Consider the following 17,104-nt stretch of genomic DNA (forward strand, 5'->3'; position numbering starts at 1 on the left):
ATTTTGGTTTGTATATTTGGAATAAATATACAGATTGTCTCAACCAGGAGTGTGAACTATCAGGTAAGCAGAAAAGTGTGTGCAGTTTTTTCATTTTTTATTGTTTTAATACCATTAATCAACCTTTCTAACTACATAGGAGGATTAGGTGTTTACATCATGTAATACCAAAGGTTAATATCTGTTAGTACCAAAAGTCACATAGTACCAAAAGAAAAATTGTCTTGAACAGTTCACTGTAAATTTTTTTTTCTCATGGCTTCAAAGCCCATGATTCGTGCCTGCTTATTGCATGAATTTTACCTCGGTATGGCCGATGCGGCTCATAAAATTTGCACTACATTTGGTGATGAAACAATAAGTGAGTAGACTGCCCAAAAATGAAAATACACCATTGTAGAATAGAAATGATGGATTGAGTGCGGTGTTCAATCTTTTTTAAAAATCCGGATTTTGAACTTTTAGCTCATCATCAGATTGAAGGAGTTCTACAACCTGATGATGAGCTAAAAGCTCAAAATCATGATAGTTGAAAACAACTTACTGTGAGTAAGAACTACCTTGTCCTGATGACAAATTGAGGGAAGCTATTGAATTGATGCAAATCAGTCATCAGTGTTCAACATAAGCAATGAAACGATTCTCTCTAGCTGAGCAAATAGGTTACTCAAAAATTGACTGATGGTAACATGCTTCAGTGCAAAGTTTATTTATTTTTTTATTTTTATTGTCACATGTGATGGAAAATGGATAGTGTACAGTCATTGTCACATAGCCTGTCACAAAATGACCCTGCCCCATTAATATGAAAACTTCACTAACAATAGGTGAGGCTTTGTGTTTGGTAGAATACTTTTTAACTACTTTAGGGGAATGTGCTTATTTATTGTTCATCACTGTATGACTGATTTCAAATGAAATTATTATGCATTTTCTGCATCATGTTCCAGAAAAAAGGTTCCAAATGATCCGTTATTACGGCTTTTTATGTGCAAAAAATGTTAACAGATATCGTTTATTCTTTAAGGACAATTTGGTGTAAGTATAAGCTCCATTTTGTTCAAATATTCCATGCCCCATTCTAAGGGGAGAGATTGTAGAGAAAAAATGTTTTCCCTTGTTGACCCCAGAGTAGGAGGGTTTTTTCTTAATTTTAGGGAATAGATCTCTATAATACTTTCCTACCACTGTAGTATCATAATCCGGCCATGACCTGGGTTAGTTTAAAATTATTCATCAAAGTTAGTTGCTACCTGCTGTTAATCGTTGGAAAGAAGAATTTAGTTCGTCTTCCCTTCTGCACACTGGAGCTTTGGAATATACACAAATAAATGTGTGATTAGTGACCGTTAGCCAATGATTATTGTGAGATTGTGAGGTGCGGACTCGTGTGATGTAGGTTTTAGAAAAACATTTTCTTTATCGTGCCAACAGTTTAAAAGTTGATCTCTAAACACAGCATCAATTGCAGAACAAACCATGTAAATTCAGTCGCAGCTACGCCAATATCATTAATCAAATTCAATATAGATAACATATCATCATCACATCACACAAAACATACAATATAACATATAAAACAATTTTTTTATCTCAACCAAAACCTTAATTAATTGAATGTAAAACAATCATCACACTCCACACATTTCTACATAGTCTAATTTTTCAACAATATGGCTTTCCTTTCCCTAATTATCCTCGTCTATATAATCCTGAAAGGATAATCACACTGAACCATTACCCACGTTTTTTTCCCATTGTCGGTTCCTTTCACCTCAAAGAAGCCGACTTCTCACATAAAAATGTCTTTCTATCCTGACTTCCTTCACCACCCTTCAAAATCCAATGTATATAAACATAAAACATCAATATCTCATTGGCACTGTTAATTCGACACACAAGAATGGTACAATTACCCAGAAAACGAACACTTTGAGTGAGTACAAATACTTTAATTCAGTCTAAAATTTCTAGCATTGTATAAATTCATTTTTTTTTCTTTGTTTCACATCCTACATGTATTGTAAAATTAAAAATTTTTAAAAATCCCAGGCCCTGAAGATGATCTCAATAATACTCGAAACGTGGCACAATAAAGAAAATTGTTTTTCTAAAACCTACGTTACACCAGACTGCATCTCATGATTTCCAAATAATCATAAAAAATTAAATTGGAAAGCATATATCAAAAAGAAAAGGACAGAACTTGATTTCAAATACCGTCAACTTTATTGGTTGCTGGAAGACAAAATTAATAATGATTTATAATCACATATTAAAACGTACATGGATGTTTGGTGTACAACTTTGGGCGTGGGCAAAAAGTGAAATAAATCATGACAACGGTCCCAAAATAAAGTTCTACGGAATGTGGTACATGCTCCTTGTTATGTTCGCAATAGCAACATACTTAAATACACAGAGATCTGAACATCCCGCATATCGACACTGAGATCACACGGTGTGCTTATAACTTATAAGCATTACCTACATCTTCAAGGCCATCCAACAACAAGGGCAACCGCCTGCTGCATAGTCAGCACATCATAAGACTACTCAAGATGACAAAGTCATCTGAGTTAGTTCTGTAAGAAGTTACGAGGTGAACTCAACTAGACAAACTTGATACTGAGGGCACTTAACAGTATATTACTAAATTAGCCATTGTAAAATTAATAGATGGTCTCACTCTTACTTTCAAAATCACTGGTATGTAGCAAATGTATTGACCTATTACGCTAAACATAACATAAAACAGCAATATCTCTGGCACTCGCAATACGACACACAAGAATGACACAATTACGCAGAAAAACAACACTTTGAGTGAGTACAAATACTTAGATTGAATCTAAAATTTTCTAGCATTGTATAAAAAAAAATTTTCATTCAAAATTTTCTAGCATTGTATAAATTCTTTTTTTTAATCTAAAATCTTCTAGCATTGTATCAATTCATTTTTTTTAATCTAAAATTTTCTAGCATTGTATGATGTTTTTTCATTTAAAATTTTCTAGCATTGTATAAATTCATTTTTTTAATATAAAATTGTCTAGCATTGTATAAATTCATTTTTTTCAACTAAGATTTTCTAGCATTGTACAAATTCATTTTTTGTAATCTAAAATTTTCTAGCATTGTATAAATTCATTTTTTTAATCTAAAATTTTCTAGCGTTGTATAAATTCATTTTTTTTAATCTAAAATTTTCTATCATTGTATAAATTTATTTTTTTAATCTAAAATTTTCTAGCATTGCATAAATTCATTTTTTGACTACAATTTCCCAGCATTGTATAAATCTATTTATTTTTTATTTTATTTTATTTTTATCTAAAATTTTCTAACATTGTATAAATTCATTTATTTTTTTATTTTTTATTGTTTTAATTTTTTCTTAAAATTTTAGATTAAAAAAATGAATTTATACAATGCTAGAAAATTTTAATCAAAGTATTTGTACTCACTCAAATATTACAATTTTTTATATTTTTTAATTTTAATTTCATTTTTTAAATTAAATTTTAATTTTAATTTTAATCTAAATACTTTGATTAAAATTTTCTAGCATTGTATAAATTCATTTTTTATCAAGTTTTCTAGCATTGTATAAATTCATATTTTTAATCTACAATTTTCTAGCATTGTATAAATTCATTTTTTTCACATCCTACATGTATTTGTAAAATTAAACAATGTTTATAAATCCCAGGCTCTAAAGATGATCTGAATAAAGACCGAAACGTTGGCACGATAAAGAAAATGTTTTTTTAAAACCTACATCACGCCAGAACGCACGTCACGATCTCCAAATAATAAACAAATAACTTGTAGCAGGGATAGTTTAAACCAGTAAAATGGATGGGTCTTTATGGTTTAGTATCATTTGACGCCGTTTAATTGTTTGCGAATGAGGGTTAATCCTTTCACGGCGTCAAATGATACTAAACCGTAAAGACCCATCCATTTTACTGGTTTAAACTATACCTACTTCTTTATTTATGTTTATTTATATTTCCAAGACTCCAGAGCATCTGCCAATAGGTAATTTTCTCCATAATTCGTAATGTCTCAATCATACATTGAAATCCAATTTGCTTCTTGTTTTTTTGTTTGTGTTTGTTTATTCCAAAATATCGGCCCCCCGAGGATTCGTATAACCTCGTAGTTGAAATACCCCCGTAAAAAAATCTTACTACGACTTTTGTTGGGTGCAGATTTTCCATGACAACCGGAGCTATTCTTGACGGCAGAGCAGAGATGAAGGTCGGCCAGTTTCTCAAGCAGCCAGCGACCGAAGGAGAGCCCGAAGACGGAGACAATGATGGTTTAACACCTTTGTCGAAAAACAAATCCACATTTGGGCACAAGGTGAAGGATTATCTGTTGGTGATTTTACGGTAAAATGCAGAGAAACTGGGCGGTGATTGGACCCGGACTGGTGAATCGAAAAGGTATTACATGAACGTTTATAAACTAATTTCTCCAGGAATTATTCTCATCAAAAATTAAACGAGTTATCATGTTTTAGTGAAAGAAATATTCAATAATCTATATAAATAATAATTTTTTCAAAGACAAATATCCCTTGAATTGTCGAAAAAAAATCATAACTACGCAGTTAAGACACAATATTAAAAATGTTCTAGAGCTGAACTGTCGCATGAGGACATCTGTTGTTAGTATCACCCCGTATATTTAGCAATAATTTTTTAATTTGTTTAAATGTTTATGATATTGTCCGTATTTTCAAAAATTCCGTTAGAATCGTAATACATTTTAGGTAAATTTAGTTTTTACATGATTATACTCTGACAACTACAAAGACATATGGTCTATATAGCTTATCTATCAGTTCTTTACAGATTCTTGAAAAAATCCATGAACCTGGCGTAACCAAATGGAAATCTTTATAATAATCAAATATAAAACAAAACAAAAGCTTAATGAATACAAAAATCCAATTATTTACAAACAACAACCAATAAAACTACGTTCAAATAAAGTCTTTACTACCGATAAAATTAATCTTTCACCTGTACAATTTTTTTCATTATTTGATTATCAAACAATAAGGTTATTTTTCTAAAAACTTTTTAATATTTTTATTTAAAAAAACCTAATCTCAACTGGGAAAACTCCCACATCGACGTTATTTTGAGAATCTACAGCAAAAAAATAAATCATGTAATCATCAAATGTAAAATGGAAAAAATGAATTGATTTCGTTTCGTCTTTTTGAACAATGGTGATGGACTGAAACCAGCCAAGTTTAGTAGAGAAAAAGTAAATAAAAATAATCAATGAAAAAACGATTTGCAACACGTAAGCAAACACCGGTTGGTCCTTGTTTTGATCAAACTATGTGATATAGATGATAAACAAAGAGATTATGATAATTAATAATCAAAAATTATTACTCTTACATACACAACTATTAAGGTAATTAATGTAAATTTTTTTCTTTTTTTTAATAAAACGGATTCTTTTCTTTCTTTTTTCCGAAGATTGTTGATCGAATGACAAGAGGAAAGTTATATAGAATCTAAATTTATGTTTTTTATGTACATTCATAATTACAATGTAGAAAGAGAACAAAGGTATATTGAAATTAAATTTACGTTTTTTATATTTAAAATTAATACTAATTAATTGAAACATTCATAATTAAAATGTAGAAAGAGAACAAAAGTATATTGAAATTAAATGTACGTTTTTTATATTTAATATTAATACTAATTAGTTGAAACATTCATAATTACAATCAAGAAAGAGAGAGAAAAAGTATATTGAAATTAAATTTACGTTTTTTATATTTAAAATTAATACTAAATAATTGAAACATTCATAATTACAAGCTAGAAAGAGAGAAAAGGATTATGGAAATTAAATTTACGTTTTTTATGTTTAAAATTAACTAATTAGTTAAAACATTTATAATTAAAATGTAGAAAGAGAACAAAAGTATATTGAAATTAAATGTACGTTTTTTATATTTAATATTAATATTAATTAATTGAAACATTCATAATTATAATGTATGGTGATTAGTGACCGTTAGTCGATGATTATTCGGAAATCGTGAGATGCGGTCTGGTCTGGTGTGATGTAGGTCTCAGAAAAACATTTTCTATATCGTGCCAACGTTTCGATCTTTATTGAGATCATCTTCAGGGCTCAAAGTATTTGTTTTCTTTTGTGTAACTGTGCTATTCTTGCGTGTCGTGTTCAAAACAAACAAACACAAACATGACAGGCAAGAATGGCACAGTTACACAGAAAACAAACACTTTGAGCCCTGAAGATGATTTCAACAAAGATCGAAACGTTGGCACGAAAAACAAAAATGTAGAAACCTACATCACACCAGACCGCATCTCACGATTTCCAAATAATCATAATTACAATCTAGAAAGAGAGGAAAAGTATATTGAAAATAAATTTACGTTTTTTATATTTAAAATTATTATTTATTACTTGAAACATTTAAAATACGATTTAGTAAGAGAAGAAAAGTTATGTAGAAACTAAATTTATGTATTTTATATTTAAAATTAATACTAATTAGTTGAAACATTCATAATTACAATCGAAAAAGGGAGAGAAAAAGTATATTGAAATTAAATTTACGTTTTTTATATTTAAAATTATTTCTTATTAATTGAAACATTTAAAAGACGATTTAGTAAGAGGAGAAAAGTTATGTGAAACTAAATTTACGTATTTTATATTTAAAATTAATACCAATTAATTGAAACATTCCTAATTACAAAGCAGAAAAAGAGGAAAAGTATACTGAAAATAAATTTACGGTTTTTATATTTAAAATTATTTCTTATTAGGTGAAACATTTAAAATACGATTTAGTAACAAATAGAAACTTATGTAGAAACTAAATTGACGTTTTTTTATATTTAAAAGTAATACTAATTGGTTGAAACATTCATAATTACGATCTAAAAAGAGAGGAAAAGTATATTGAAAATAAATTTACGTTTTTTTTATATTTAAAATCAGCACTGATTTTTGGCTGACCCTCATCTGCTCAACTCCCTGATTTCGGGATAGTGCTTTTGTGGTGTTCGTAATACGTTAAAGCACCTACAGGATGAATGTAGATAATACGCATCAGTGAGAATAAAATGCAAAATTAACAGCCTAAATCTAAAGAAACAGTGGAAGGATGGAATAATTATCAAACATATCAAACAAATTCCTAAACAAAATACTCAATCCTTTTGCAAAATATAAGAAATTTAATTAATGTTTTTTTAAATAGCAAAAAAATAAACATGCGTGAATCTTTTAAATTACCCAACACCATTCAGATGGCTATGGGAATCATGAATGACCAAAACGGTACCACTTAGGACTATTTATATTTTTAAAAAACTTTATACATAAATAGAAATGATTTTTTGCGTAAAACAAAAGGAAGGAGAAAAAATAGCCCAGTTAAAATTTTAATGGCCATACAAACCTCAGGATATTAATCAACATCAACCGGGGTGGGTGGGAGAGGTACATCTGGGGACAGCCGTCCGACAGGAGCGCCCCGGGCATCATACATCCCTGAGAGTTGCATTCGTCTCCATCATTATTGCCGATCCCGACATTGCAGAACCACATGCTGTGAGTAATTCAACTCGATAACAGTTTAAACTTATTAGACGACTATGAGTTTTGGAATTTTAGTGAAACTATTTCGTCGAAATTTGCCCCCAACTCGGCTACTCATCTTTGGATCAATATAACTCTCGAACTGCCAAGTAAACACGCCCTGTTCCTCTCAAAACAATTCTTTCTCGGCGTCACTATTTTATAATAGCGTTTAACTTCCTTTTGTGTACGAACTCGATTGAAAAAAGTAAAAAAAAAAAGATGATTTTGATAATTAATGAGTTTATTTATTGTTTAAATATGAAAAACATGATTTAATTTTTTAAAATTAATGCAATAAACATTCTAACTTGATCATTTTAATGATTATTCATTACTTTAACAAAAATAAACATATGCCAGACATCCTGACATATTTAAATTGCAACATATGTGCAAAAAGTAAAACTTCAAATCAAGCCACATCCTGAAAGTGTTAAAAAGGGACAAAAAATATTTTTAAATAACAAAGTCCACCCTGTAAAACAATCTTTTGACTTCAATAACTTAATTTATTCTTCTTTTAAGCCCCAAAATAAAATTTAAAAAATAATGTAATTATGTAATTAATTGTTGATGTTATCGAAATGTAACATTTACTCGAATTTCCACGAATTGCGTAGATCGCCTCCGGCTTCGTGCGTACTTCCATATTTCGTTAAGATTTTAAATCGAGCTTTTTTTTACTCAATATTTACGATTTAATTGGATTCTGATTGTAATTATCCTTTGGATTTGTATTTTTCCCCTTCCCCGAAGATTAAGATACAGACGTATTGATTATTGTCTATATTTATACATAGATAAATCTTCCTCTTCATTACACAACGAAAAGAAAAATGTTTAAAAAAGAAAAATAAGATAAAAGAAAGGAAAAACTTTGTATAAATAGGGTAAATATTAAAATTGGACCAATATACAAAAGTATTTAATATTTAATTTTTTAAGACTGATTTTTTTTCTTTATGTCTTTGCGTGTTAGCCTCAAAACGATGTTGATCCGTAAAATTAGATGATTATTTTTGGGGGAGGGGGATCATTCAGAAAATTCCAGGGGTGTCGTTGGTGGTGACATAAACAGCGAAAATAGGCGGTCCATGGACACTTTGCTGGAAAATGTTCTACATCAGAAAATAAACCAAAAACTTTACATTCTTTATTTCGTTATTGTTAAAATAAAAGATATTTTGAATATAATATAGAAATTTTCGTATATTTTCGACCTTTTGTTAGCTTTTTATCAGTTAGGTAATAACAGAAATTGGAATTTAAATAGCTTTTTTTTTTTACTGAACCCAGGTAGAATTTACTTTTAAATTTTCCGATATTTACGTACAGTGGCATCTTTTTTAAATTGTATAACCACGGTTTTTGTCGGAAAGGAGGTCAGAAAAGATTTCCCCCAAGCTGGTAAAAATCAAAAGTTGCGCCGTAGGACTTAACCACCGGTACTTAGCCCCTGGGGGCGAGAGTAACGGCCAATTGCATGAACGGTTTCAACCCACGAACATGCTAATTTCGAATAAAACTTTATCTTATTCGGTGGAATGCAACGACGGCCCTTTTTAACCGTTCGACCTTCGGAATAATTACGTTTAAAAACGGCTATGTGCTAGAATCCAAAGTAGCCCTGGAATGGCGAAAACGGTTAAGTAATGTCGAGAAACTTACATCCATAAAAAATATAATATTATATATTTTACCATAATGTGTGGTGTTTAGTGACCGTTAGATAATGATTATTCGGAGATCGTGAGATGCGTTCTGCTGTGACGTAGGTTTTAGAAAAACATTTTTTTTATCGTGACAAGGTTTCGAGCTTTACTGAGATCATCTTCAGGGCTCAAAGTGTTTGTTTTCTGCGTAATTGTGCCATTCCTGTGTCGTTTTATGAAGGACCCAATTCCTCAGAAAACAAACACTTCGAGCACTGAAGATGATCTCAATAAAGATCGAAACGTTGGCACGGTAAAGAAAATGTTTTTCTAAACCAGACCGCATCTCACGATCTCAGAATAGTCTTTTACCATAATTTTCAATTGTTGAGATTATTATAAATGCGTAGTTGTATTTATGTTTAACATTATTCTCCTTTTAGAAATTTATTTGAGCCAGTTATTATCCAACTTATAAGAACATTTTACCAGAAGACATGGAAAACTTTTGTTTTTCTTTTTTACAACCTATTCTTCTACATCATATTAATCCCATTCGAGGACACAATGGAGTAATTGATACTTTTAGAATTTCTTTTCGTCCGAGGGGAAATGGTGCAGAGGGATGAAAAGAGCCGCCTACAAGGCGTCGGTTGGATAACAGTCAAGACAAATGGCCATTGATCATTTGGAAAAACTTGTTTTCCTTTAGAACTCAGGGGTATTTCTTTCTAACACGAAAACCAAAATTTCGTGACAAACATGCAGTTTTCTTTAAAATTAAAAATAAAAACTTTAAAATGTATAACTATTCTTTCTATGTAAGGTCTCGTTACGTTTTAGTGATCAATTGACCAAGTTAATTCTTTCATTTAATTATTCTTTCTATGTAAGTTCTTGGTTGAGATGAAAAAATTCAGTCACGAGCGGGATTCGAACCCACGATCTTCGGCTAAATGTTGGCTAAATGTATAAAGAATTGGTGTCCGAGTGGATCGAAGTCACGATATCTCAAGTGGTAGAGCAGCGGCGTATTTAGCCGAAGGTCGTGGGTTCGAATCCCGCTCGTGACATTGAATTTTTATATCTCAACCAATACCTTACATATTAAGAATATTTAATTGAAAGAAGTAACTTGTCAATTGACCAAAAACATAAATGCACTGGCGTAACTTTTCTAACAAATGATTTTCAGATAAACAACCCTCCCCGAAAGTAGGGATAAGGATCGAAATCATAATTACGCTCTGCGAATTATGAAATCGCCATACAAAATACGATAAAATTCGAAAGGGCACGTTTTAAAACTAAAATTCTTCTAATAAACCAGCAAAAGTTGGAAAATGCTTCGAGAAAATGAAAGGAAAAATGTTTAAAAGATCTCTAATACTAAATAAAACATTCAAAGACTTCTTTCAATCATCACGAATCTGAATCAATACAAACAACAAACATCACGCACTATTAAAGGTAAAAAAAGTCTACTGACGTGAATTCCTGGTCATATTTCTGCCCTGATCCGTCTAATATTTTTTATTTAAACAACCCCCTAATGAAAACGATCGATAAATTTAAGGTTTATGCTGACGATTTTCAAATTAAAGCCTCTCAGAAATCAAATTTTAGAATAATGAGACGCGCCGAATCATCAACTTGCACGTTATTAACGATGAATTGTAATGAAGACAATCAAATTTGGCACAGTCCTATTCCAACTGCCAGAGGAAAATAATTTGTTCCTTTTTGTGATTTTAATGAATGGTCAGACCCAGATGATCAAAAATGATCAACCTACAGCTTAATAAACACGATGTTAAAGCATCGCAAAAAAAAATAAAACTTACTACACATGCAAAAAACAGTATAATCTGTCTCTTCGCCAAGAAAATCTATGGAATTAAATCTCTCAAAAGATTAGACTGTAAAAAAATAAACTTAAAGAATATTTCTCATTGCTAAATAAGCTAATGTTAATGTTACAATAAAACTATGTTAAAATTATTTTTCTTCTTGAAAAAAACCCTGGGTGAAAAACTCTATTCGCTCACCGTAAAACCATCTAGTCAAAGATATAAACCTCGTCAGGAATATCCATGAAATCAGTGTGATGAATAACATCAAAACCTCCAGACCGGACCATCGCGACCAGGCCCTCTGATGCCAAGCTGGCAGTAAAGAACATGATAAAAGAAAGATGGCTGTGTCAGTGGGCCGGGTCATCCGAGAGGCTTTTGCGCATCAAGAGCACGATTTATAGATGGCCCCCTGAGAACCTGAGCTGGAAACAAGGAATCGTCCTTACGCGATTAAGAATAGGCCATACGCGGTTGATACATGGGCACCTGCACTTAGGCCAAAGCCGGTGCAGGTGCCCCTTATGCAGAGAAAGGTTGCTCGATATGTCCCACATACTGGAAACATGTCATGCCTTGGCTCCCTACAGAGAGCGTGTAGGCATGCCATCCAATCTGAAAATGGTACTCGAGCACTGCAGCGAGTTTCTGGGTCCCCTGTTCCGCTTTTTAGGGGAAATTGGGGTTTTTTATTGTATACAATATGTCTTATGTGTTGTGTGCCTGTATGTTTTGTCTGAGTGCATGTATTTATTAGCGTGAATGGCGAGGGGTGAGGGTGAAATATAACATCATCTCCCCTCGAACGTTGAGAGCGTAAGAGTGTGTGTTCGGGGTCGATGGCGGAATATTTATAAAAGTAGTCCATCGACCCCAATCTAGATTAGTTTGAGTATAGTTCGCTGGAGGAATATCAAGTACTCCACCGACCAAACGGAATGAGTGTACTGTATGGATGTATTTATGTGTATGAATGTATTTATTTGAATGAATGTAGTGTTTAAAGGGTAAATAGAATATAGACTTAGTTGGGGGCTGAAATGACCTAGATGAACAAAGAAAAAACACAATCAAAATTGCCTAAGAAGAAAAGATTAAACAAAAAAGATCAAACAAATTTTGCTTGGAAATAAAACCAATGGCGCAATGGCAATTATAAGCTGATCATGATAAACAGATTATCAAATTATACTTTAAAAAATTACTTTCTAATTAATAACCTACTGGAAAATATGTTTTATAGTTTATTTTTAGGAATGAATAAACTTCTGTAATATTTTTATTATTAATTTTAATAGCTGATCTAAGATTACAAAATCAATCAATTGTGTCCAGCATGTAGAAAAAGGTTGCTTGTCCCACTGAATTGAATAGTGCCAATCCTTGGCTCCATATGGAGAGCGTGTAGGATTGCCACCCGTTATGAGCGTTGTGCTTGAGTACAGCAGCAAGTGTTTGGGTCCCCTGTTCCAATTTATGGAAGAAACACGGTTCTTTGTACAGTAGTCATCAAAAGATCATGAAAGGAATCATTCGTGACTTGAAGAAGTTCCAACTTGAACCACTAAAAGTTAACTGGTTCAAATTTTAGACAATCAACTCTATCGAACCAACAATTCTCATGACTGATTTTGTTCAACTTTAATTATCTTAAATTAATATTTTAACTTAATGATGAACACATGGAACAGAATACTGAAAGCCAATTGTATTAATTTGATAATATTTTTTACTAGTTTTAAGATTTAGAAACGCTCTTTTTTTAGGGGTTTTTTTTTAATTTTTATCCTTAATATAGTGTATTCTAAATACAAGATTATTGTCTAGTTATTCTTTGCTGTATATCTTCAAAAGCTGCCTTTTGTTAGTTGTTTTGAAATATTTTATTGATTAAATAAATGTTAAAGTTTTGATTTTTTTTTTTCAGAAGAGTTAAATTCGAGAACAAGTATTTTTAAATCAATCAAAATGAGATTCGTAAAGAAATTTCGCAAGGCGTCCTCTGAAGCCGAGAGTTCTTCACCAACTCCGACAACATCCACTGCATCAATAGAAGCAAGCGGATCTTCGGATGTATCGACAACAGGCGATTCAGAGTCAACTCAGCTTTTGGACACAATGCCTAACCATCCTCCACCAAGTTACGAGCATGTCCTCGCCGAGGTAAAAATACTCCTTAAATGTTTGTTATGTTAAGAAATTTTGGTTTGTCTATACAAAAAACGACCAAACTACAGGTCACTCACCCCAAGAAGAAATCTCATAATTTAATTGTATAATTTGTTCCAGTCGGCTATGCAAGAAAGGGAAATGTTAGAAAAGGAAGCCATGGAAGAACAGAAAGAGGAGAACAAACAAGTGATTGTGGTGCATAAGTCAACCAAAAAGCTATATCGGGCTCTTGCAGCCCAGTGGGGCATCACATGCAGAATGAGCGATCACTGCCCATGTTTAGACTGTCAGGTATGTTAATAAACTCGAATAAAATATATCTCCAACTTTCTTTGGAATCAAATATTTTAAATGATTTTTTCCCAGGGGCACTACTTTGATTGTGAGTATGACCGGGATAATGAGCAAGAGAAGACTGATGGCGGTCTCGGAGCTGGTACGCCCATGTTTATATCCGAGGTCATGCACGGATCAGCCTGTTCCATCTTATAAGGAGATATGGCATTGAAGGATAAATATAAATTACTCCTTGATATTGTTGTGGTTTTCGCCGTTCTAGAGAGCTTAGAGCATTTTTACTCTAGAACCGTATAGACAGGGCGGTCAGGTTGACAGAATAAAAGAGAATTGAAATGGCTGCCCAATGCTATTACATACTGCTAGTATAATATTAAAGAAACTTTTTTGAAAAGGAGCTTAGATCGTTGGAAAGGAAAAAGTACAATTTCTACATTTTTTTATACTTCAAGTTTTCCCTTTAAAAGACTGTCGAAAAATAATTTTTTGGTTTTAGATAGGTGTAATCGTACAAGACTGCTAAACTACTAATTTTATTACTCGATTTAAAAACTAAGTTTTATTTTGCAAATTTAATATTTTAATTTGATAAAATGTTCAAAACTGTTCCATTTTACAATTAGACAATTAATGAACTACTAATTAAAGTAATGAATAATTTTATTTGTAGTACAAACTGATGAAGGCATATTGATACCGTTGAATAAAAGGATTTAAAGGATTTAAAACAAAATAGATTATATATGTTTATTAGGTAGATTTAGAGCATCAGCCTGCAAAACTTGTTTTGGCCTTAGTGCATAAAATTAATATAACTATTAGAAAATAAAAGAATGATATATAAATAGAATAAAAATGGATGCACTAAAATTTTTCATCGATACCTCTGACATTTTAATACTTATATTTTATTCAGCACAAAGTTAATCGTCAATTAAAACAACAAATATACATTCGGAATAGTAAATAAACTGCCTTCATTGTGATTCTAAATGATAATTTAGCCGATTTGACAAATTTTTTAGGTGGCCAATATCCAATTGACAATTTTATCTGTACCATCAAGACTTAATATATGCGATTAAATTAAATTTGTTTTTAATTGTTAATCTGCCAATAATAGGCACATTTGAAAATTTTATATGATGAAGAAGAAGCAGAGCTGCTTCAAAATATACAACTTTAAAAAAAGTTAACTGGTTGAAATTGTTCTTAACAAAAACCAGAATACAGTTAAAATTCGGTACAATTATAAATTTGATAATTAGATTGAAGCGTAACTTTTTATCTAAAAAAATGGAATGAAATAATATCAATTCTTGCTCTTCTGAAATAATATTTTAAATTGAACTGTAAGTCAGACATCTTTTTTTTTTTTTTTTTTTTTTTTTTTTTTTTTTAATTGCACTGGAAAATCTGGATTTGGCCACCCATAAATCTAGGAATTAGGAAGTGCTAGTACTTTATACTTCTAGAAATGAAAAATACACAAACTACTAGAATATTTTTATCATATAACTTAATTGAGATGGTTGTAGAAGTGGCTTTAGAAGTATCTTTAGTTGGTTTATTAAGAAAAAAAACTGTCTGTTTTTACAAGAATTATGGAAAGAAATATTATATTTTTGTAACACTTTCTACTAATGTAGGCTTTTTGTATGAAATTTGACGAGTTTGATCGTACTTTTCAAACCTTATTCCCCCCTCTATATTATTTTTTCCTGTGTACTTTATCCTTTATATTGCTTTATAATTAAAAAAAAATATATATATATTAAGATCCATTAAGAATGTTAATGTTATGATTTTAATTTAATAAATGAACTTAGTTTTGTTCAATTTAAAATATTTACACTTGTTTGACTTTTCAGAATTGTACTAATTCATATTTTAATTAGATAATTTTTTATTATATTTGAAGTGATACAAGAACATCATTGGAAAAAATGTATGGGGTTACAGTGTTGAAAAATGTACACGAGGGTCTGAAAAAGCCATTTTATAAATCAATCAAAAATGATGCATTACAATCGTTATTTTTGCAAATCACTTGTAGAAGTTGAATTCTTATGAAACTAATCGTCACATAGATCGTAGATGGTGCACAAAATTAATTATTGTATTATTATAAAAACATAAATGTATCACTTCAGTGTTTAAAACCTCTAGAATTTAAGGAAAATTCAACAAATTGGGTAGAAAAACAAATAAAAAAATAACCATTGTTTATAATCAAAGTTATATATTATATTCCTCAGTATAAGAAATTTGTGTAGTTATTTATACCCAAACACTTTCATTTTCTGTAAGGTTTTATAGATCGTCCCTGGTCATTGTGTTTGCCTATTCTGGCTGGATTTGAACGCATTTCAATACCTTCAGAAAAACGAACCGTTGAAGATTTTTTTTTGAAATTTTAGGGCTGTTTTTGGAGTGGTAAAACCCTCTCAAAGAAATAATGTCCTTATGTGGTGGATAATCAATTTTAATAGAACATTAACAGCATTGTTGTTGAGGGTCAGCTTGCACTGCTAGCCAATCCAACCTTTCAAGCTGAAGTCCATTTGGCAGAAAGTTGCCAGACAGAGAATCACACCGACAAAGAAGCCCCTTCATCCTTTTTTGGGAGTAAGAACCTCAACCTTCGTAGGTCTTCACACCAACAGACATGGTGCCCTGTTTCTTTTTCTTACAGTCAATCTGCAAAGGCTTGTTTCTGCTGCTCCGAGTCTATGCGTAGCATTCAGAGTGTCCTAGTTGTTAGTTTCTGCTGCTCCGAGTCTATGCATAGCCTTCAGAGTGTCCTAGTTGTTAGTTTCTGCTGCTCCGAGTCTATGCATAGCCTTCAGTGTCCTAGTTGTTAGTTTCTGCTGCTCCGAGTCTATGCATAGCCTTCAGAGTGTCCTAGTTGTTAGTGTCTGCTGCTCCGAGTCTATGCATAGCCTTCAGAGTGTCCTAGTTGTTAGTTTCTGGTCTTTTGATTGACTTTTTGGCATGCCTCTGTTCTGGAATACATTCTTACACTCATTCTTAACCTATCTGTTGGATCTAAGTTGTAGGCAATTTGGTATGCCACAGAAGGGTCCAGGGATGATAGGCGTCCACATTGAACTTTCCATGGCCAGTTTTTCAGGCAACTCGTTGTTCCACCACCCTGTGTACTGGTACCTCAACAAGGGTTTTGTTGATGTCACCAATGTCGAGGATGCAAGGGAGTTGGAGGTAATTGCCTTTAATGCCTGCACAGATGCTACACTTTTGTTGGTAAAGTCTTTTTACCTCCTTGGCACAGTGTTCAGTAGTCTCTGCTTGAAAGAAAGTCTCCCCAAGGCTTATTTGATTCTAGTCCTTTGTTTATTTAAATGAATACCAACTCCTGACCCATATCGGTCCTAGAGCCATCTGCTTACTAGATATATCAGGTATTTTAATTTAAAAATTTCTTTTTAAATATGAATTTTTAATCAT

The 17,104-nt window shown here is 31.7% G+C and overlaps 1 protein-coding gene across 4 annotated transcripts; it reads left to right on the forward strand.

Moving 5' to 3' along the window:
- The first annotated feature begins 748 nt into the window (after positions 1 to 748).
- On the forward strand, positions 749 to 15,023 carry LOC106664660. 4 transcript variants are annotated; one of them, XM_014390585.2, is made up of 5 exons: positions 749 to 827; positions 4,218 to 4,454; positions 13,095 to 13,330; positions 13,457 to 13,630; positions 13,706 to 15,023. In XM_014390585.2, the coding sequence occupies exons 2-5, from the start codon at positions 4,406 to 4,408 to the stop codon at positions 13,829 to 13,831; spliced, it is 585 nt and encodes a 194-aa protein (XP_014246071.1). In that variant the 5' UTR covers positions 749 to 827; positions 4,218 to 4,405; the 3' UTR covers positions 13,832 to 15,023. The 4 variants fall into 4 exon arrangements, with proteins under 4 accessions (XP_014246071.1, XP_014246072.1, XP_014246074.1 ...); XM_014390586.2 differs by lacking the exon at positions 749 to 827 and adding an exon at positions 3,961 to 4,044; XM_014390588.2 differs by lacking the exons at positions 749 to 827; positions 4,218 to 4,454 and adding an exon at positions 7,457 to 7,632.
- The last annotated feature ends 2,081 nt before the right edge of the window (positions 15,024 to 17,104 follow it).

Source organism: Cimex lectularius, unplaced genomic scaffold (assembly GCF_000648675.2).
Source record: "Cimex lectularius strain Harlan isolate CLEC.00 unplaced genomic scaffold, Clec_2.1 scaffold8, whole genome shotgun sequence".
Classification (NCBI taxonomy): Eukaryota; Metazoa; Arthropoda; class Insecta; order Hemiptera; family Cimicidae; genus Cimex; species Cimex lectularius.